The sequence below is a fragment of the Brachyistius frenatus genome, unplaced genomic scaffold (genome assembly GCF_029030835.1).
Source record: "Brachyistius frenatus isolate BFR_SWC_R1_liver_20210118 unplaced genomic scaffold, ASM2903083v1 Contig_8, whole genome shotgun sequence".
NCBI classification, from domain to species: Eukaryota; Metazoa; Chordata; class Actinopteri; family Embiotocidae; genus Brachyistius; species Brachyistius frenatus.
This window is the reverse complement of record NW_027210607.1, coordinates 7,986,503-8,008,050: the sequence shown is the minus strand read 5'-3', so window position 1 is coordinate 8,008,050 and position 21,548 is coordinate 7,986,503. Positions and strand designations below refer to the sequence as shown.

The window sequence follows — 21,548 nt, the reverse complement described above, 5'->3', positions numbered from 1 at the left end:
GTAGGGCAGAAACTCCGACATGTGACAGTTCAGTGAGAGCTCATTAAAATTTGAGAGCTGTGCCACTAGAGGGAGCAACGCACAGGGTGTTCTGCTAAATAAAACATCAACAAGTCAGACAAGCAAACAAACAAAAAAAATCATATTAACTAAAAAAGGCACATATTGTTTGTTGCAATTTTGCTTTCATACAACAGCATTGCCTTGACAGATAAAGTCACAACACACATGCACACACATTGAAACTTTCTTGAGCCACATGATGTAATTTAAAAGTTCTGTGATATTAATCTCCCTTAAAGACAGTTAAATGGGCATTTGCTCTGATGGACTGTGTGCTCATTAATGTAAAGCTTTTGAGAAAACTGGGGTAATGTCTGCTCCACCTTTAGAAAATGAGCTACTTCCTTATGCAAAACATGCATAGGGGACTTTGCGTGGTCATTATTTTCTTCTGCAGCAGTTCACACAGTAAGGGGCGAATGGGCAAAGTGCTGAACTGCATTAAGGAGAAAGGAACACAGTGGGCACTCTGGCGATGACGCAAAAGCAGAGGAGGGTGCACCATAAATGTTAATGCATTCTGTGTCACTTCTACTAGCTTGATAGGACCCCTATCTTTGGTTAGCAACAGAAAGTGATAAAAGATTCCCGTGCAGCCTCGTATCCTGAACATATCTGTAGCTAAGGATAACAATAAAAGGATCCTTCTGTCCGTGACATGTGAGCTGGAGTTTAGCTCGTCCTGGTTCTGGCCCGCCTCCACTCGTTCTTCTCTACATTTCATTCCTCAGACTCTGTTTGGGTCAACAGAGGAGTAGAGCCGTGCGGGTGGGGATATTTTTGTTGGCGAACACCCCATGAACAGTCCTTGTGTGTTAAAGGCAGAGGAGATGTTGTTTGGAATTTTTTTTCTTTCTTTCTTTCCCTCTATCATACATCATCCTATTCAGACCCATGCAGCTCATTGACAGCCTTGGGAGCAGAGAGGCTCACAGGGCATGTATGCATGCATTATATCTGAGCAAAAGTGCTCTACCTGCTGAGACTAGTTACTATACCTAGTCTAATTATTCCTGCTGACTTGACAAAACAATGGGTTGGATCAATGTGCAGGCCCATGGGATGCAACTACACATAGAAATATGCTTTCTAAGAAATGTCTTTCACTGTAGATGAACTGAATTAGTTCTCAGAATAGTGATGCAAGACAGCCTGGCTGTGCCAAGGAAAATGAAGCTGGTGATGGTCGGGTTTTATCTGAGTTGATGGATTGTCATGGGGATAGAAGGAAGGGGATGGTGGGGTGGACGGGAAGGCGAAGGAAGGAGGGAAGCATGTATGAAGAAAATATCACTTTTATTTGCATACGCTGAAATGCAGGCAATTCACAACAGAGCAATGGGTCTCACAGAAAGCAACTTACATGGAGAGCTCAATGCATTTCCAGATATTTCTCTATCGGGTAGTTTTGGCACCATGCCTTATCACAAGGAGAAAACATCCATTTCACAGCTCCTGGCACCCATAACATTTAGCCAGGATGAATTGTGTAGCTGTCAGTCACAAATCATGAGGGAACCAATATTATGTATGATAGTAAAATACCATCTCAATGTTCAGCTCGTGGAAATTCGAAATTCACTTCATTTTGATTGAAATACTGAGTATTAAGTATTAATGTGTAGCTTTATTTTCTTTTTACTGGTTATAGTCCATTTATTACCATAAAGATAAAATTCAGTGAACTCCGAAGTATTAACATTTAACAGTTTCAGTTATTATATGTAGAAACACTCATCTAGTGAATAATTAAAACAATCAAAGTCACATAGCGGCTCTCTGGCCTGTTCTTGAAAAGGACGGTGTGTCTACTAATAAGAAGTGTAATTTATCAGAGTGTAAGGGTGTGGTATAAATGATACTGACCAAATTATCTTCAGAAATGATGTCACAAATAATGATTTGCACACACTCCAAAAAAAGTACCAAAACTTTCCTTTTCTGAAAATCCTTTTTCCTCTGAGCTCCGAAGCTTCACAGAGAGAATGGGGTATCTGTGACTTTGCATCATTTTTGAAACAAGTGAAATAAAGAGAAGTTATCTCACTGATGTTTTATTTGTCTGTCGTAGGTTCCCATATCTGAAGGATATCTTCATTACATTTCAGGAGGACATTGTGCATTTAATTAGTGCGTTGTGGATACAAATCTATAACCATTTAAGGGGTCTAAAACCTTTGCACAGTCCTGCTTGTATTGGTCATTTATTGGCTATGCTTTGAGTGTGTTATGATAAAAGTATTTCAACTTCTCAGAAGAGCGCAGCACCTCTCACTTCAGAATGATTGGCAAGATGATGACATAGATACAGAAAAAAAACTATCCTCAGATCTTCTCTTCATCATCTCCCAAGCACCTCATCCCAGTGATGTGCCTATACTGATTTATTTATGATTATTTTTTGCCTGAATGAACTGTGGACATGGTGTGTTAGAATTGTATTTATAGAACCAATTATCCCCACTGGATACCTACAGTCAGTGTGACTGAAGAGAATACAAGCTGTGCTGGCCGAGATGAATCAGATTCCTCTGACATAATCATGCATGCAAAATTAATTGTGATGCTTGTGAATGGTGTTAAGCATGCGTTTGGTCTCATCACTACAAGCTTTTTTTTTTTGTTATGCCAGTAGGAATAAAATGGTGGGTGGAACACATTCCACTTAGTGACCCTGACAGGAAACGCAGACTGTATGTACTGTATGTGTGTGGTGAAGTCATTAGTGCTCTTCTGCAAGTACAAACTGATGCTGATAATCAGCCAAAAGCAAAACATAGCGAGCATCTTCTTCTTAGCATGAGCATCAGTTAATATTGCCATATTGCATTTTTGTCTTCTCTGTAATGTCCACTGGGGTTTTAACCACTGTTCTAGTTTTAACTTTGAGGTTGGCCCTGCTGTTTGTGTGTGTGTGTGTGTGTGTGTGTGTGTGTGTGTGTGTGTGTGTGTGTGTGTGTGTGTGTGTGTGTGTGTGTGTGTGTGTGTGTGTGTGTGTGTGTGTGTGTGTGTGTGTGTGTGTGTGTGTGTGGGATGGAGAGGGGGAGGGGGAGGGTAAACTAACTCCAGTCTGGGTCTCCTGAGGGGGTTTGCCTGCAGTGGTCAAACATCTGAGGGTAATGCACAGAGACAAACAGAATTGTGTTCGTTGTTGAGCTAAAGTGGGTCGTGGATAGGCTACAGCAGGGGCTATGCCAGGCCTTCACGCAATTTGTGTCTCGCTTGATTGCTCCTCCACCCAGTCTTATAGCCAGAGCTATTAGTGCCATGTCAATATTATACCAACAATGGTGGCTGTGTGCAGGTCTAGCTTCCACTGTCTCTGCCCCGGGGGGCAAAGACGAGGCCCCCTCAGTTGAGTTCTAATGTGTCTAAGTCAATGCTCATTCTCGTGTCTTTGTACCTTTGAGAATGGTTTGTCTGGGCCCTCGGGCTCATTTTCTACTATGTGATCTGCAATAGACAGGGGTCTGATTTTGCCAAAGCAAATGCAGAAGTAAAAGGATCCTCTTTTTGTTATGTGCCTCCTCTTCATGTAGTCTAAAGACAGCTGATGTGTTATACAGACGAACACATGCACTGACACTGATCTCTTGCATCAGTCTACAAAAGCCAGAATTCAAATAAATATTTTAAAAAGACTCGAAGCTGAGACTCTAAGAAAGTTCATAAAAATGAAATCTTAAACACAGACTTGTGGGTTTCACCGACAGTTGCATTGTAAGTAACAATGCATAAGGGCTTATTTTGCACAGATTCTCCATCTTTGTACTGTATTCAAATTAGTGAAGAATAGCATGAAAAATAATGTACTTATTTACTGTTTCTAAAGTTTTATTTTCTTATAAAATAGGGCACTTGTGTGTCTGTTCTCCAGTTTTAACATGCAGATACACACACACACACACACACACACACACACACACACACACACACACACACACACACACACACACACACACACACACACACACACACACACACACACACACACACACACACACACACACACACACAAGCAGTCAGGAAGTACCCCAGACAGTGGTGTCCCACTCCTCTGTGGTGGCACACAAGGATTAGACCACTTAGTTTGGTTTCGATCAATACAAGGGGACACCCGGTCCAGTGTTGAGGCCGAGGGGATATGTGGCACGGGAGTAAATAGCCTTCTGTCACATGGAAGTAATGTTATCTTTGCCCTGGATGTGGCTCTCTCTTAATGCCGCCCGGCGACAACAAATCTATGGGTCTGAAAATATTTTGGCTTTGTGTGTATTGAACGCTTGGCCTAGCTTTGAGTAACCATTGTGCCCCGAGATATGAGAGGAGCAGTCTTAAGTGCTTCTGTGTATTCACTTCAGTAGCCATTCCCTCAAATGTGCACGCATGCTCGCAAGAATTATAGCACGTAGAGTTTAACTGGTCGGCTGTGAGGCAGCTGAAGGCTTTTTAACTGTGCAATCAAATGACCATTCTGTGTTATCAATGGAGAATATTAAAATTGTTCTCACCAATAAATAATGTATGTATTTACTTGAAGATTAGAGAAGGGATTAAGTTCATTAGCATTTATCTTAACTGCACACATACAACATACTGTACAAGCACGGGTTATTGGATGTCTCAGTGTAATTGAGGCTGCAGTTGTTCACATTTTTCTTGTCATAATGGATAAGTCTGCCGGTATACTATATTTTTTTTATTGTCATCAAATCCCTTGAAAGGAACTAAACAAACGTTGACTTGATCCGACTCAGTGCAGAATGTGCACCCGAAGCTTGATATACAGTAGCGTTTTGCTCTGTGCCGTGGCCCCTATTGTACAAAAACCTATTAAAACACATCACTGAGCCTGGCTGCTGCACTGGCTGACATTTCTTCATTACATGAACATGGCCTCTGTAGTTTATCACTGCAGCCAATCTCTCACACAATTCTCATAGGGCACTAACTGTGTATTAATCCACGGCTGCATGGAGCATTATTTGCCGTTACTAAGCCTTTCTTTTCCATCTACAGTTTCTATTTGTGACCAGTTTTCAAAGATTTACATCTTCAGGGTGGGAAACACCTCAACTTGGCTGAGTGCCAAAGGCAGGATAGGAAAACTAAGGGGTGTAATAAAACACTTTTTATAAAGAAAATTTGTTATGTTATATTTAATATACAAATATAATAGATATATCTATAATAAAATATATGATACCGCCAACATAATGTCTTAATACTTAAAATATTTATCACAAGCTCTTCCCCGCTACAAAGCAGAAAACTGACTGAAAGCAGCCATTTATTTGAAATTATGCCATGTGTAGATCCACTTTCACACTTATCAAACAGTATGTCTCAGTGCCTCCAGCTGCTTAGCAGGATGTGGATCGCCATCTACCTCTGCACATATTCCATAACTGCTTGTTCCCAGATGGATACTGAGTTGGTCTGCTACTCAAGATTTCTATCACAGTTAAGTGACTTAAGGAGACTTTAGTGATATGTCCCATGTTTGTTCTGCTTTACTTATTCTTCCTCCACCTCAATATGAGCGGTCATTCTCTGGCCTAATTATTTTCAGTCATTTTCACTACTGATTGAGTATCATAATTTAAATGGGTTTCTGTGCCAAGAAGCAGTGCCCATATGTGTGGTAACGGCTGTTGGCATGGAAACGAGGCCTCCTTTCCTCCCACCCAGGATGCTGTAACATGTTTGTAACTTTGCCCGAGCAATGAGATCTCTGCAGGAAATGTGTGTAGAATAACTAACATATTTTAGCTAGCTGGGTGCAATTTTAAATAGTTCATGAATTTGAGTTTTACACTTATACACAACTTAATAGTAAAACATAGGAGGCAGCTGTGAGGATGCATGGTACAATGCGTATTATGTGATGCAGCCTCATGCTGGCACGGTGGCATTAGTATGGAGGAGCAGCAGTGTCAGACATATGTCGGATTGGTTCATAAACCCACGCTGCTGTTCACATGGTGTGTCCCCAACAACACAAACTCTGCCAGAGAGTTCCTGCACATTGTTTTTGTGTCAATGAACAATATGCGGCCAGATCTGAGTCGAGCACAGGCACTGCGTATTTTTAGTTGTCTTCGTGCTAATCTCTGCTCTAATCAGAATCTCATCTCGAGCTCATTGCAGTGCAGTGGTGGGAACCTAATGTCTGAGGTGTTTTTTTATGAATTGGTAGCCTGGAGGGCCACGATGACGAGAAATAAGAAGCTGTTGTTTCTCCACTACACAATGCTAATTAAAGTGTTGATACAGAGAATCAGCTGAACGACCCTGCAGGGTGATGAACTGACACTGTGAATATTCCCTTCCCTCATAAACTCAGGCTACTGAACATGGTGCCCAGGAGAACTGACAATAAGCTTAAATGTCCCTGAAAAAAAAAAGGTTTGCTCGCTTGTACTTGAATATGTCACAACTTTTGATGGCTTATGTTGACGCTCTGAAGGATTTCTGAAGTCAGAAGTAATTTAAATGAAGAAACAAATTCTGTAAATTTCAAAGTAAGATGCTGATGGACATTTAAAATTCACATCATGAAAAAATATACTTTTGTGATATACGAGTGAGCAGTGGATTATTCTGTAGATATTTGTTATTATTTGTTATATCTTTCACTATGTTGCTTAACCTTTTTTTAAGGGAAAGACCAGAGTTAAAATAATAACCACAAGCGCAGAGGCAGATGAAAGAATAAACTAACACTGTATATCTCAGGAGTGAAGGAAATTTCAATAAATGAATACAAGCTTCACGTTTTAAAAACTACATCACTTTTTTGACGAGAATATGTTGAACTGATTCACTTTCTCCATGGTGGGTGGTGTCTGCAATTCTGTGGTGTACGGTCACGCATGGGTCACTATTTAGCAACACCATCTTGGGGAGATCATTGCCTTTCAGCAATCCAATTTAGAAAACATAGACTAAAGCTGAAAACGCACAAGTGCTACAGCGCTGTCCCTAGCAATGGTACGCATCACCAAACGGAAAAAAATGAAATGATGGGTAAGTCCCTCATTGTCCTTGTAAATAACAGCATTGTGGACCTTACAGCTTGGGATATTCCTTCACCCTGACATATAGTTTCTCCTCATTCCTTGTCAATCTACAATAGAAAGAGGTGAAGAAGTTGTGCTGCCACAGGAGCAGATTGGGGAGTTGCAAAGTACTTTTCTCTGGGGAAAAAAAGTTTTTCATCCTGGATCCTGAAAATAATGCCGTGGCATGAAGTGCCTCGCTGCCGCTGGTGTGAGGGTCGTACATAGATAATAATACCAGCAGCTATTTTGACGCACCACATATGGCGCCTATGTGTTTTGTCCTTAATGTATATGCATGTTAATTTTAATTCTAGCCAAAGTGCTTTACTGGCTTCCTGTCATTATTACCTAAATAACAAACCTATTAGGTCCTCAGCGACCTGTGGAGCAGGTGATTGTGTATTAGAGAGCTCCAATGACAACAGAATGTAAAAGTACATTCATACAGTGATCATTCATGTTGTTCACTTATTGTCAGTCTGTTAAAGTTATTGTAATTTCAATAAGTTGTGCTTGTAGTTTAGTTCTGATATTGGACAGACAATAGAGAACAATTCTGTCTGAAACCGCGTTCTGGGGAAAATCAGTCCAAAACCTATTAACTGTGATGGCAGCTTGTGGATTAGAATATACATTATAATATATATTGGAATTGATTCGATGTTTGAAAAAAATAATGCCAGGATACTCGATTAAATGGCTTCCGGGAGTCGAGGCGTTATAACATTGCTTCCTCCTTTATGTTTGAATGAGTCATTAAATTTTGTAATCTTCTGGTATTGCTCCTGTAGTATCTTCACATAGTAAACCCAGTTCGATCAGGATGAATAATTGTTGTGTTAATTTCAGTAACAGGTCTGACTAGAATGGCTGTTAATATAGCAGTACTGCTTGCCATATTAAAGTTAAACATGATGATTATTCCAACAATGATGCTGCTTCTTTTCCGTATAAATGAGACAACTTTGTTGGTCCTACATGTTGCAGAAAATCATCGTTTACCTCACTAAATGACAGAATCAGTCCTGAACCATTTTGCCTCGAAGAAGCTCAAGGACATAAACCACAGTATGTTATGTCAGGTTTTGATAAGCTTTGAAACTAGACTGGTTGTCTTTCATTTCATTTCCTTAATTTGTGCCCTGTAAGAAAACACACCCTGTGTTACAGCGAGATATCCCACTGTATCCATGGTCCAGTAGTCAGCGTGAAAACCTCCTAAGTTCCAAATAAAGTCCAGACCTGGAGAAGCAATCAGACATGCTGAACAGATAAACCTTCTCTCCTCCTAAACAGGCCATGTACTATCCCTGCAATGCAGCCCCAGGAGCACATCCAACTTGTAAAATGCTGTCACAAAGCAAATGAACGAACTTGTCTCAAGAGGTGTTTGCCAGCCAGTCTGCACAGCACGCAAACAACTGTTCAGTATGTGTGAACAGAACGGTGTGCTCCAAGTAATATCAACAATATGCACCAAAGTCTTAGACGACGCAAATGCTCTCTGTCTTTAGGGGGAGGTAAATAGAAGTTATCTTTCTGAATTGTCCTTGAACTCAACTAACTTCTAAAGGTTTTGCGCATAAAGGACAGATTTTATGTGTGGCACTAATCAAATCCTGCCTTATCTGTAGGCAGCAAGGGTGGAAAGCACACACACATCAGTCAATGCCTTAGCCAAACTGAGTCCCAGCGATAGAGCTGTCTGAATGGTTTAGAGAGGAAACCTGCTTAATGGGCTTGAAATATATCCCAGACAGGATATTTGGTGCTGGGGGCTGCCACCTCGCTAGAAACGAGACACTGTAGAAAAAAGGCTGGTCAAAAAAAAAAATCATTAATTACCAGAGACCTTTGCTTTCTGTGACCTGGATCTGTGTGGACGTAAAAGACTTTCAAGTCTGTTATTGTGAAGCCGTGTGTGAAGCGTAGCTGCTCCAATGCTGGTAGTATTTCTAGAGCATGTGGAATGCAGCTCAAGATATTATGTCTGCTAAAATCTAGAGGCGGCATGAAGCCAATTCTAAATCTCCATTTAAAAAAAAAAAAAAAAATTGCGGCACAGGGAAATTAATGCAGCAGAGCCTGCAGTGCTGCTGAATGCAGACAACTTGAGTCACAGCCTCACACATTCTATATGTGACACGCTTTCCACAAATATACATTGCATGTTCTGCTTTAGGCTGTTTGCCATTCATATACCGAGTCTTCACTTAGACATGAATGGCTCATCATAACATGGAAGAGTCAGCACTGGCTTTGCTTCGTACTGGATTTGTAGCTTGCAATTGGTGTTATCACCAAGCAAGCATGTATCACTTTTCATGACTCAAACTAAGTATTTTGCTGAATAATTTTGGTCTTACCATATGATACACTTACTCGTGTTGCATTTAACTGAATTTTAAAAGTACATTGCAAATCTTTACTGGACTTCTGTTTCGACAGGCAACCTGCAGGGTTAAACACTTTACACTGACCACTTGATTTTTTAAAATTTTTATTTGGCAATTAATTTGACCAATTACACAACCAAAACTGTCTTACTTAAGCTTTGTATCACAGTCCCAGAGCCTCATGCAGCCTCTACGTCAGTCCTTACAGTAACGGCCTGATTTACTAAAGGTTTGCGTGTGTAAAATCACTTGCAAACTCCACACCACCCCAAAACAATGTCCAAGCAGGTTTACTAACGACGTGCAGCGAGGATTGCAATTTAACACATGTTGTCCCTTTTGCGTGTTTGTCTGCATGCATATGTAATATTGGGCAATTATGCTTGAAGGTGCAAAATACTGGGAGGGGACATGCAAATAGAACAATTTAGCCCCCGCAACGATATTTACTAAACCGGAAAGTAGAAACAGGAGAAGTGATTGCGCGTTTATTTTAATACGACTGAAAGGGACGTATTAATCAGATGCGCAAATCTGGAGAGACGGCTGCTCTTATTGTGGTGAGAAGGAGACGCAGGGAACTAAAGAATATGTAGAGATCGTGGTTTTACACCCGTGGAAACATTTTTGATGCCATAGGGAAAAATTATTGAATTAACTGAATAATGATTGACAGCCAACAATAAGGAGGAGCCACAAAACACCAGCAATTACAAAAATCTTCTTACGACTCAGCCTTTTTGTTTCCCCCGCAGTATTGACTTTCTTGCTGATAATCTCCTATATAGCATTTTGTTCTTGTTATATTTATATTTCTTAATTCCAATGGGATCAGATTTCCTTTTCCTTCTGCGGTGGCTCTGTTTTCCTTTGCTGGATTCACTTTAACACACGCAAACCCCTCATTTGCATACAGGGAGTTGCACCTGATTTCAATGAGGAAATTACTCTTTGTAAATCACCCGCAAAACGGCTTAAAAAAAAAAAAGTGCAAACTTTTGGAAGGAACACGCAGTTTTGCACCCTGTATTTGAGATCTTAGTAAATCAGGCCCGAGATGTGATCACTTCTGGTGCTGTGACTGATCATTTTTAGCTGCTTCTCTTTACTTTCTTCTGCTCTCAATTACCAGAAAGTGGTAAGAAGTATCAGCCAGTTTAAGACCTTCTCAGCTTTGTTTCTTTCTTTGGCGTTCAACCAGAGTGGTTTTCCACAGCTTCACCTTTCATTTCAATATAGGAGCACAGTTTTTTTTCCTTACAGTGTCCACGGTGTGCCTTTTCTAATTGGAAAAGCATCAAGTGTGAAACTTGTGTGACGCACAACTTCTGGGTTGTGTGACATTAAGGTGAGAGCGACAAGAGACCATACAACCCCCTTATATATCTGTAATATATTTGAATGATTCAAAACAGACAGGACTGAAATACATACAGACACTGAAGATACACAAAATGTGTGATCTCATGTCGTAGTGAAAGGTTAATAGAGTTTAAAGTGTACTCTGAATGAATAACACTGGAAAGGAACAGCAGTCGTGGTAGTGCTCATTGATGAAACTGTGTGTACGAAGGAACGCTTTTTATTGTGATACTGTAAGTAGATGTTTTTTCACTTAAAGTATTTAAAAAGCTAGAGCCAGAACATAAACTGCTGTTTGCCTCTTCAAAGAAAGTAGACCTTTCCCCTTAACATTTATTTTGTAGTTTTATTCCAAAAGGAATAAACTGTATTCAAAAGAAGTGGCTTTGGAGAAGAGCAGAAGCAGTTTGTTTATTTGAAATTTGTGAGAGAGACTTTTTTTCCCCCTACTAAACCCTTCCGTTGTCCCAGTTAGCTGAAGCCCAGCAAAGTGTTTCATTAACAAATAAGCTGTGGACTCCTGAAGAGAGACACAGTCCCGTCCTTGACCCGTTGAAGAGCTCTGAGAAGGGACCTGATCTACTTGGGATGGATTTCAGGAGAGACAGACAGACAGAGACAGACGTAGTGCCCCGGTGGCCCACTGCATCTTGGGAACTGTCAGAGGAGATAGAGAGAAAGCCTCCGGAAAGATGCCGACCTGTGACCCCTATCTCTCTCACTGACAGTTAGGATTTGGTTTATGCATTCTCAGACACATCATCATCACACATACACACACCCACTCACTGACACGCGCATAAGTGTGTACACACACACACACACACACACACACACACACACACACACACACACACACACACTCGCACACACACACACACACACACACACACACACACACACACACACACACACACACACACTCGCACACAACCTTTATTTGCATTTGCGTACAAGGATTTTTGAATGTTATTTCCTCTGCGCTTGATCTTAATGTGTATTTAAATGGATTTATGGAAATGAATAACACTATTGTGGCATCGTTTATGCATTAGGAGGGGAAAAAAATGCCAGTTGGTCACATCAGGCAGATTCCAAAGCATCTCTTGGCAGCAGAATCCAATGAGTGAAAGGAGCAAGAGGAGCCTATTGGCTATACAAACAGCTCAGTGTGCAATGAAAAACCAAATTCCGTCTGTTTATCTCCCGTATATGCAGTTTGGGCCTGCTCCAGCCTCGGTGAAAGAAGGGATCCTCTGTGCAGTGTGTACATCTGTGCATTTGTATGTGTGTCTTTTTTAGAAGAGAAGGACAAAAAACAGTATCACTATTTGACTATAAACATGCCACTGTGCATTTATGATGATAAATTGTGGTGCCGAGCAATTCCTGCCTTATGTTGTATGCTTCATCTTAATTTGTACAACTCAGGATAGTGCCTCTCTGGGAAACTAGCTGCAGTACAGTATGTAGATACAAAAATGAAGCCAAATAGCTGTGAGTATTAATGTTATAATTTTTTTTTAAATTACCCATTTTGAACTTCATTTAGTAGCTCTATTAAATTAATTATAATGTCTTAGTCAAATGCGACAGAATTAGAGTGAGGATGGATGAGAATTGATGTGGAGTTTTGTTTCCTTGGTTCGCTCTAAAAGTGAAAATTAAGTCATTCCATTACGCCACCGTGCACTGCCATTTGCAGATTTGATTTTGACAACACTAAATGCCCATTATTTCCTATTAGTGGGCTATTTTATCAGCTTGAGTGGTGTTATTTATGTTGCCTTCTCAGCGTGCATAATGAACGCCAGCACAAATGCAGCGCACAAGGGTTGCTGCATTTTTAACACAAACCTTGACATTTTGCAGATATTTCGTGGCTTACATGCACATATGCTCTATTTATTTAATGCAACAGTCATCGGCTGCGCGGGGGTAGCACGTGCGTGAGGGATAGATATTCATCGAAAGAGCCAATCACTTCATGATGAGCAGTCATGGTCATTGTTTAAGCTGCAGGGCTTCGCAGCAGATGCTGAGGTGCAGATGAATTAGAAACCAGCAAGTTGATGCCTCTTTGACCTGCAGAGGTCAAAGTTGACTCCACTCACTCAGATATAGCAGAGAAATGTCGCAGACAGGCACCCTGAAGTAACATCCTCAGCCAACGCAAACAGTATTGACACCCTGGCCTCCCTCAGTGTTGGAATACTGTACAGCTTGTGTGTTTGTATTGAGTGTTGACTCGCTGTATCTGTCTGTTCTTATCATGTCACATCTCGGGATGACTAAGACAGAACTGTGTTTCTATTTCCGTACACTCGCACGCATTAGCATCAGTGCATTGTGTGTTCCTCCGTCTCTCTCTCTCTCTCTCTCTGTAGTGTTTGTGATGCGCGTTTGGATGAGTAATGACACGTTTGATATTCACAGCAAACTCAGTTGTATAAAGAGCTCAGGTTTAATATTGTATGTCAGTGTTTGACAGGGAATATTAGTGCTGAATAGCTTTAGTATGTTGTGAAGAAAGGATCATGTAGCTGTAACATCTACTTGCGACAAAAAAATGTAACTCGCTTGCATTAAACTAGAATTTGAACTGCGACCAATCAGCTGTTCTTTTTGTCACTGCTGCTTTATATCATAGAGAGAATTGAATCTTAAGAACTTTTATATCTCAGGACTGATAAGATAAACATTTCATGCATATCAAGTGAGTTAATTACAGGATATTTTTCCAGGCTTTAATAAACTCTGCTCGCTCCAGTATATTCTCCCTGCCAGAGTACAGTATACCCCAGAGATACAGGCCTCAAAATGCTCTCATTCACAGGGACACATATGCTGCTGAGCCTGACACAGATGTGTCTCCCCAGCTTACAACAGGTATACCTGGTTCATGCATCGCTTGGCTTGCATGCTTGATCTGCTCTGAGCTCACAATAACATCTGATACACTAAACTGCACCTGCTTAGAAATCGACGCTTTAAGTGTCGTGATCCAGGACATTTCAGGAGTCCACCGAATGTGTTAATTAGGATAACCACATCATTAGATGCATTATCTGAAACTGGCAAGAGTACATGTGATATGAAGCTCTTGAGGAGGAGAAACATTGCTGTCAAAGTGGCTCTAAGTGTCTATCCCTCTCATAAGAGTCTCTCCTTGTGTGATAAAGTGTTGTCTGATGGCTCTTTAGCTTCACCAATGGGGTCAGGTACTCTTAAACCACCCATCTGTTGCTTTCCCTCCAGTCCTCCAAAAATCAGCTCATCAGCTCAGTCCACTGTGGCTGCAGTCTTAAGTGAATAACAGAGACTACTCTTGTCCTTTTATAGTTTTTTCTTTTTCTTAGGTCTCAAAGCGATTATTACACTCAAGACAATTTTTCATCCTCTCACTGGTGGCAAAAAAAAACTCCGCCACACTTTCCAAAAACGATTCCCCCCCTCACTTTTGCTTTTTAGATAACTCCCCATATCTTAAAAAAAAAAAAAAAAGATGTAGACCCAAAAGGAGGAAATGTGTTCAATGCACCACATGCATCCGAGACACAATCCTCTGGGTATTATATGGGAACAAAGGCAAGCTGTTTTTGTCTCTCTGTCAAGAAGACATCTCACTAACAGGAAGTGGAGTGAGATGACAATAAGGAACCAACAAAAAAAAAAATCCTCTTCAATGGCGAAAGTTTACTTGTGGAAGAGGATTTACTCATTTTGTGTCCAACACTTTACAATCATCTGGTTAAAGCAGCTAAAAGCTGTAACTGTGCTGAAATTAGTTTAAGTCGTGGTCCCAGGTGTTTGCTTATGTGCTTGCAGAAGGAATTTATTTGTGAATGTTTTCCCTGAAGCTATATGCATGGCCTCTGCTTTTCTTGCTACTCATACTTCACTTATCCAAGTTGTCAGGGAAAACGACTGGAGCCAAGGGCATCCTACTGAAGCCTTAGTGGGATCCTAGTCGAGGTGATCTTTAAAGAAATTGATCAGAATCATTGTAGCGCATCAGACTACACACGATCGTCTTCTTTTAAAGTTTGAATATCTGGAGTAACGTGATGCACTGATGAGGCTTTTAACAACAGTCTTATTATTTCATCTTGTTGAATACTGCGGCTCTTCTGTTGTACTGGGTAGATCAAACATAAGCTGCTGGCGTTTTGATAAACCTACACACTTTTCATGCGCTTTACAGTTTCACCACTTGGGGGCAGAAATGAACAAGTAAGTCACGATGAACCAGATAAATGTGTCACTGCTGATGTCGTTTGGTGTTGCATTACTAACACAGCAATTCCACTAAATATCCAGTATAAAAAAAAAAAGTGTGACAACATGCACAGACGACACTTTTATTTACCCTTTTATTCAGCTTTGTAAATTAAGGTATCAGCGTTTTGTCTTTCCGTAAGAGTTTGCATTTGAAGACATAGTAAGTCAGGTTGTTGTCCTTGGCAAGCAGCCCTGATAGATTGCCTTATTAGGTGTAATTATGCAGATTGCACTGCTGATAATTATAAAAGTGTAAACACATTCTGTGGGAAAATTCCTTTTCACCATTGCAAATGAGAGCCGAGCGAGCAGTGGTTCCATGCTGCTGACCAGGTGGCTGCACCAAGTTATTGAGATTCTACAAAGTGAGAACAACACAGCGCCTTAATGTGTGCAGCATCTGCTTTATACTTCAATTGCTTTTTTTTTTTTTTTTTTTTTTACTATTATATTGGAACACATTAACAGATAGAACAAAGAAATAAGAGGTATCCTCATCTGTCCTCATGCCAGATGGCAGATTATAGTCATCTTACTGCTTATGTTCATCTTATAACAATAACATGTCTGTTCGGATCTTTTTTTCCTATATTCAAATTCATATTACAGAAACCAACAGAGCCTTTAATTCTATGTGTATTTGCATTGAAAATGGATCATTTGAAATGTTCATCAATAACATTTGTTTAATTGGTTCATGCTTCACCCAAAGCTTCTTCCCTTCTCCTCATGTGAACAGTGGACTGAAAAAGAAAATGGAGAAGGACATATTATCCTCTGTGTCACGCTGGCTAAGTTGGCTTTCTTTGGGTGTGAAATGCCTGTGTATTCCCTGTAAACCGTAAAGATCAGCTCAGCACTGCTTACAGTTTTTTTTTTTTTTTCTCCTCCAGCTTAGAACACAGCATTTCGAAGGGGAAGATGTTGAATGGCCAGTGTGCAAAGAGTAGCAGACACACTGCAGCTGAGCCTCGTGCTCTCCAGTCCTGAACTCTGAACACTGAGCACACTTCCCAGCTGAACCCGGTTGTGTTTATCAGCAGGGCTTTTATGTCCACATGTTCTCTACGTTCCTGTAAGCCTGCTGCACACTGAGTCTGCGATCAGCCTCTCCTTCTCTTGTGAGAAATGGTCTTTTATTAGCAGGGGAGGCAGACTTGCCCAGTTTCAGCAACCTCTTATTGGACAGTTCTCAACTGCCAGATCTGGCACTGTGTGTGCTTTGTTTACATGTGTGTGTGTGTGTGTGTGTGTGTGTGTGTGTGTGTGTGTGTGTGTGTGTGTGTGTGTGTGTGTGTGTGTGCCTGTACATATGTTTGCGTAAGAGGGAGAGAGAGAGAGAGAGAGAGAGAGAGAGAGAGAGAGAGAGAGAGAGAGAGAGAGAGAGAGAGAATTGCCTACAGTATATGAGCTGCAGCATCCTCACTTTTTAAAATCTTGGTAACGATAGACTGCAGAGTCCAGTAGGTTGAGAACCAATAGGAAACAGTTTTCCTGGACGATGAAGAGGGAAGGATTAGGTTGTACTGTCTGGCTCCAGTTTTTTATTTCCACAAGACTATTATCTCACAACTTCCCTAAAATTACAGACAGTAAAAGAAAAGGAAGAAGAGACAAAAGAAAGAGAGAGAGAGGAAGAAGAGGAGGAGTGCTGAGAAAGGAGATGATAAAAGTAGAAATGGGGAATGAATCCAGCCTTTCCTGCTTTTTTCCCCCCCTTCTGTTTACTGCTGAAGAATGTCCGCACAGGAGAGTGGATTGAAAAAGACTGAACAGGGAGAGTAGAGAGACTGTGAAAGGAATCAGGGCTGGGGGACACAGCTTCAATTCCTGCTATTCTGCCTAAATAGGCTCTTCCTCTGCAATGCACTCAGGCTCCAGTGATTCGCTATGTGAATGCTGCCCATTTGCATAGCCACTCTCCCTCCTGCTTCCTGGCTGGCTGTCGAGGCTCCCCCTCCCTCTGTCCTCCTCCTCCTCCATCTCCTCCTCCTCTCTCCTTTCTCCCTCTTGCGCACATCTTCTGGAACGGCGCTGCCGATGCTGCCTGTGTGTGAGTGTGTGTTCCTGCCCAGGGCTGCTCTCTCAGGTGCTGTCGTTGCTATCGCTTGGTCTCACTGAGAGCAGATATCTCTAGATGGAGAACAGGCGCGCTACTTGGCACAACTTACAGGTGCAATCACGCAGTCTACCGCGCGCCGCTGCAGCTGTCCGACCCATGCAAATGAGACTCGGATTTAACTATGGTCCCATTCCTCTGGACATCCTCTGAGACCACTGGAGGAGGAAAAGGAAAAGGAACTCAGAATGTCTGTCTTGATTTTCTGAAGAAATTCACTTTGTACATGTGCTTTCAGTCTCCTCTGAAGTAGGCTTTCTTTTTTTCCTGGCATTTGAATTCTTTGGAATACTAACAGTTTTTGGTGGCAAGATGTTTCTAATTTTGTGAAGGCTTAACAGAAGGATAAAGAGAGAAACAGAGAAAACAAGGGAACTAGGGGAATTGGAGCAAGCTGGGATCTCTCCATTGCTGTTTGCGGTTGCCCTAATTTCCTGAGTGAATGTTTTTGATTGTTTTTGTATGATGATTTATGATACTTCTCTACCTACCTGGGTGCTGCTACGGATTCCTTAACTCAGTGGAGAACAGCCAGAGGCATTTTTGTCCCCCCACAACCGACATTTTGTGTGGTGTCCCTCTTTTTTTCCTCATTTCTCTGTGGATCTGTGTGAGTGTCTCTGGCCATTGTGAGATTTGGCAAGGTGAGAAGTATGGGGCTGTAAGGCTCGCTGAAGTTCCACCTTGATCTGACGCCTCATCTGGTCACTCAGGGAAGATGTTCAGAGGCTGGAGGACACAGTTTGCTCCCCTGAGGCCCGTTGCAGAGCCCCTAAAGCGGAATTCAGCTTCAGTCACCCATCTGGCCTTGTGGATCATTGCCCTGGGCTTTGTGGCTGGGTCAGAACCAGGTGCGGTGGAGAGTCTCCACCACATTCACCTCTCCCATGGAAACAAGCGTCACCATATTGTGCCTATTGCTATCCACAGATCACCAGCATCCCTAAGAGCAGGGCACAGTAAGTATTTCCTCACTGTACCATCAATACTTTCTCTAAGTACAGCTCCTTCTTGAGCAGCCCATCACTGCTGATAACTTTTAGTAGCCTTTATTTACTCTTTGGGAAATTTTCCTGCTGATTCAAGCCTGAAATACTGTTGGATATTGTCTGTTTGTTACGAATCCCTCCAGATGCACATGCAGCTCTGTAAGACAGGGTGAGTCTAGCTTAGACCCATCCCCTTTTTCTGTCTCAGCAAAGTGCCCTCCATGTCTGAGATTAGCCATATCCCTATCTCCAGATGCTCCACTGTGTCCAGATTAGACAGGATTAGAAGGTTGTGGTGCTCCACGTTGCCCCTCAGTGTTTGGAACAGACAAAGATGTGTTGCCTTCCAGCTCTGTGGGCCGTCGAGCCACTCCTGGGCCCCTGCCCAGCGTGGAGTGTAGATGAGGCCCCCTTCACCCTGCCTGGCACTTAGGTTCATGACACAGGAAGGAGGAAGGAAACGAATGGAGGAAGAATCTAGGAGGGATTATATAACCTCACCCCAAATATTTGTGGTAGACTGCAGTATGCTTGCCTCAATACAGTATCAGTGATTATGGTTTTACTGCAGTTTGTTTTTGTTTTTCCACTTTTTCTCTGCACTTGTCACCAGTTAACTGAGTGGATTTCACCCAAAGTTATGAGTGACGTCAATGTTTTAGAATGAGGCAGTGAGCCACCTGGAAGACCAACATACTCCTTTTCTTTAGTTATCATACTGCCCAGGCATTTTTGGGTGACGTAATCAGCACTGGTGTAACACTGACGTAATGCTGAGGTACCATGGATTTCACTGGAATAGTCACTGTTTGACAGTGTACTGCAAATCACCTCTGTAATGTTCTGGATTCTCTGATATTAAAGTTTAACACTACAAGGGCATTCAATTGTGAGTGACATCTCCATTACGGAGCAGCACTGGCATTTTGAGGATGTTTTTATCGGAGCAACTCATAAACAAGGCTGGATCGCTGGGCAGAGTTAGACCTGCTCGAAAAAGGGAGTCAGTGCTCCTCAGTGGTGATGAGGGAGATGGGAGGTTTGCCGGCCTACTGAGACAACAAGAGAGGCAATTAGGCCACTCTGCTGTGACCTGTCTGGAGCGGACAACACTCGTGCTTGCCTCCTGTTCTCCCTCAGGACCTCGGGGGCATGTGGTGCTTCCAGGTGGATTCCACAACTGAATATAGGAGTTTTTGTTGTAGCTGCGTACTTTGCCGTGATTACCAGCAGGAGCTTGAGGGGACCAAAGAAAGCGCTTTCTCTGTGACATGATTCAAATGTTTGGTTGATCAGCCCAGAGATTGTGTAAATGGCAACTGGGAGACATGCTGTTTAGCATGGTACCTGGCTCCAGGACAAAGCCTGCTGCTGTAAAGCCCCAGTGCTGTTGTCTTAGCTGTGTCACAATTAATTTTCATGGGCTTTGTTCCTTACATGGGGTGTCTGTTCACCGCAGCAATTAAACATGTATAGCTCAATCTTCCAAGTCTAATTTGTGAATTGAAGACCCGTAGGCCCCCCAGGTTTGTTTTTGCTTTACATTTTTAATTTCCAAGTATCAAAACAACAGAAACGAGCCTGATATAGTATTTAGCTGCTCTCTCCCTCGCTGCCTCTCTGCGTCCACCCATCTGTCTCTCTCTCATAGCTTTTGGTGTCACTGTCAATGTTAAAATCTAATGCTATTTGCGATACTTATGTAACTGTACCTGCCTTTGACTATTACTGTCACAGTGCATTTAACATTGTCTCAAGTGATTAGACCAAACAAAGCTAATAGAGTGATGACAGTTAGCTCTATATGCAAATTGCCTCAGTTTCCATCTCGTGAAAATGCACTTTTTCACTTGGTATGTGGCTAAATTTAGAAACTCTGGCTGCCCTTTGGGGCTCTAACAAGCCATTCCTCCCATATCTTCTCTAACAACATGAGCTCTAAATTCCTGTAAATGATTTCCTAGTAAAATAAACATCATTCTCTATATATACATATTTATCAGCATACTGAGAAAACATCCATTGTTTTTTTTTATTGAACTTGAATGTCTGTCATTGATTTATGTGGACAGAAGAAGAAAATTACCATGGTCAGGATGTATGAAATTGAGTTGGAGTATGATGCATTGTTTGTTTAGGGCTAGCAGTAATGAGGTTCAGACAGTATCAACTCTGGGTAGCAGACATACCATTCATCATGGATCGATTCCCAGAGGTGATAGTCTTCTTTCCCAGAGATGGATATGGTACTCAATATGCCAGATAAGTAGGTTATCATATTCTCTTCTGTACTACGCTGTTCCTATTCATTGAAGGTGGATAGATGAGAGGATCTGATCAATAGGGAAGGTGTTTTACAGTTTAAAATATGAATCAGTGGAACTTTGTGGGCATTTCTATAAATATTCTACTTGTAACTTTTACTAAAGAAAGGCAGAATTTAGTGATCAGCCCACTGTCTTTGAAATGCACACGATAACTCTGCCTATGCCATGAGAATATGTGTCATCCTCTCAGAATCACATCCCATATGTTTAGTCAGGGGGAGTCAACCTCCAGATTTATGACGTTTACACATATGCGTAAATACCCCATGCTCACGCCTGCTCTATCAACTGCTGCACAAACTGATTTTTTTGTATCTTAAAAACTTGGTGGTTTTGATCAAAGTCAGTGAAGCAATTTAAGTGATTATAATCAATTTGAATGCTCTCCAACTTCAGAGCTAATGGTTGAATGGATTAGAGACAGTGCTTGTCGGTACTGGCACATGCTGCAGAGAACAGACGAGTGGGGAAAAGAGGGAGGAAATAAAAGAAAAAGCATAGAGGGAATAAAGAACGGAAGAGATGAAGAAAGAAAAAACAGAGAGATGAGGGAAAAAAGTTGATGGTCTCTGGTGTTGCCTTGCTGCCGGTGTGTTTTGGGCTTGTATAATATAATTACTCCCATGTCTCTGAGCTGATGTCATTCTGCGATAGCGCGAGGATGACAGTATCTTTGCTTCTGTGAGGCAGCGGAGATGATAGCTGCCCTGATAAGGATCTGAGTACATGTTCCTCTGCTCTAGAGGGAGCATAGGCAGTTATTGACCCACGAATGAGAGAGTAAAGATAGCAGCATTTTCATTATCCTCTTCTTCTGATGTATGAGAACACAAACACCTTCTTTCTATTTCTCTTTCTATTTGTGTGTGCTTTAGGTCTTTAACCTACTTGCATCTTGGGATACTTGCTCGCCCTCGTTCTCTGTCCTTCCCCTGGGTTCCTTCCTT

General features: G+C 41.7%; 1 protein-coding gene across 25 annotated transcripts in view; it reads left to right on the top strand.

Annotated features, from left to right (window-relative positions):
* Positions 1 to 21,548, top strand: part of LOC138616130 (neurexin-1a) — a 245,559-nt gene that overhangs the window by 126,718 nt on the left and 97,293 nt on the right. For 2 of the 25 annotated variants that reach the window (XM_069690224.1, XM_069690223.1), the window contains exon 1: positions 17,205 to 18,244. The exons of 21 other annotated variants lie outside the window; for them this stretch is intronic. In XM_069690224.1, coding sequence (XP_069546325.1) covers positions 18,004 to 18,244 — 241 coding nt within the window. In that variant the 5' untranslated portion in view covers positions 17,205 to 18,003. Of the gene's footprint in view, positions 1 to 17,204; positions 18,245 to 21,548 lie in introns of those variants that run through there. 2 more of the 25 variants (XM_069690222.1, XM_069690221.1) reach the window with 1 other exon arrangement.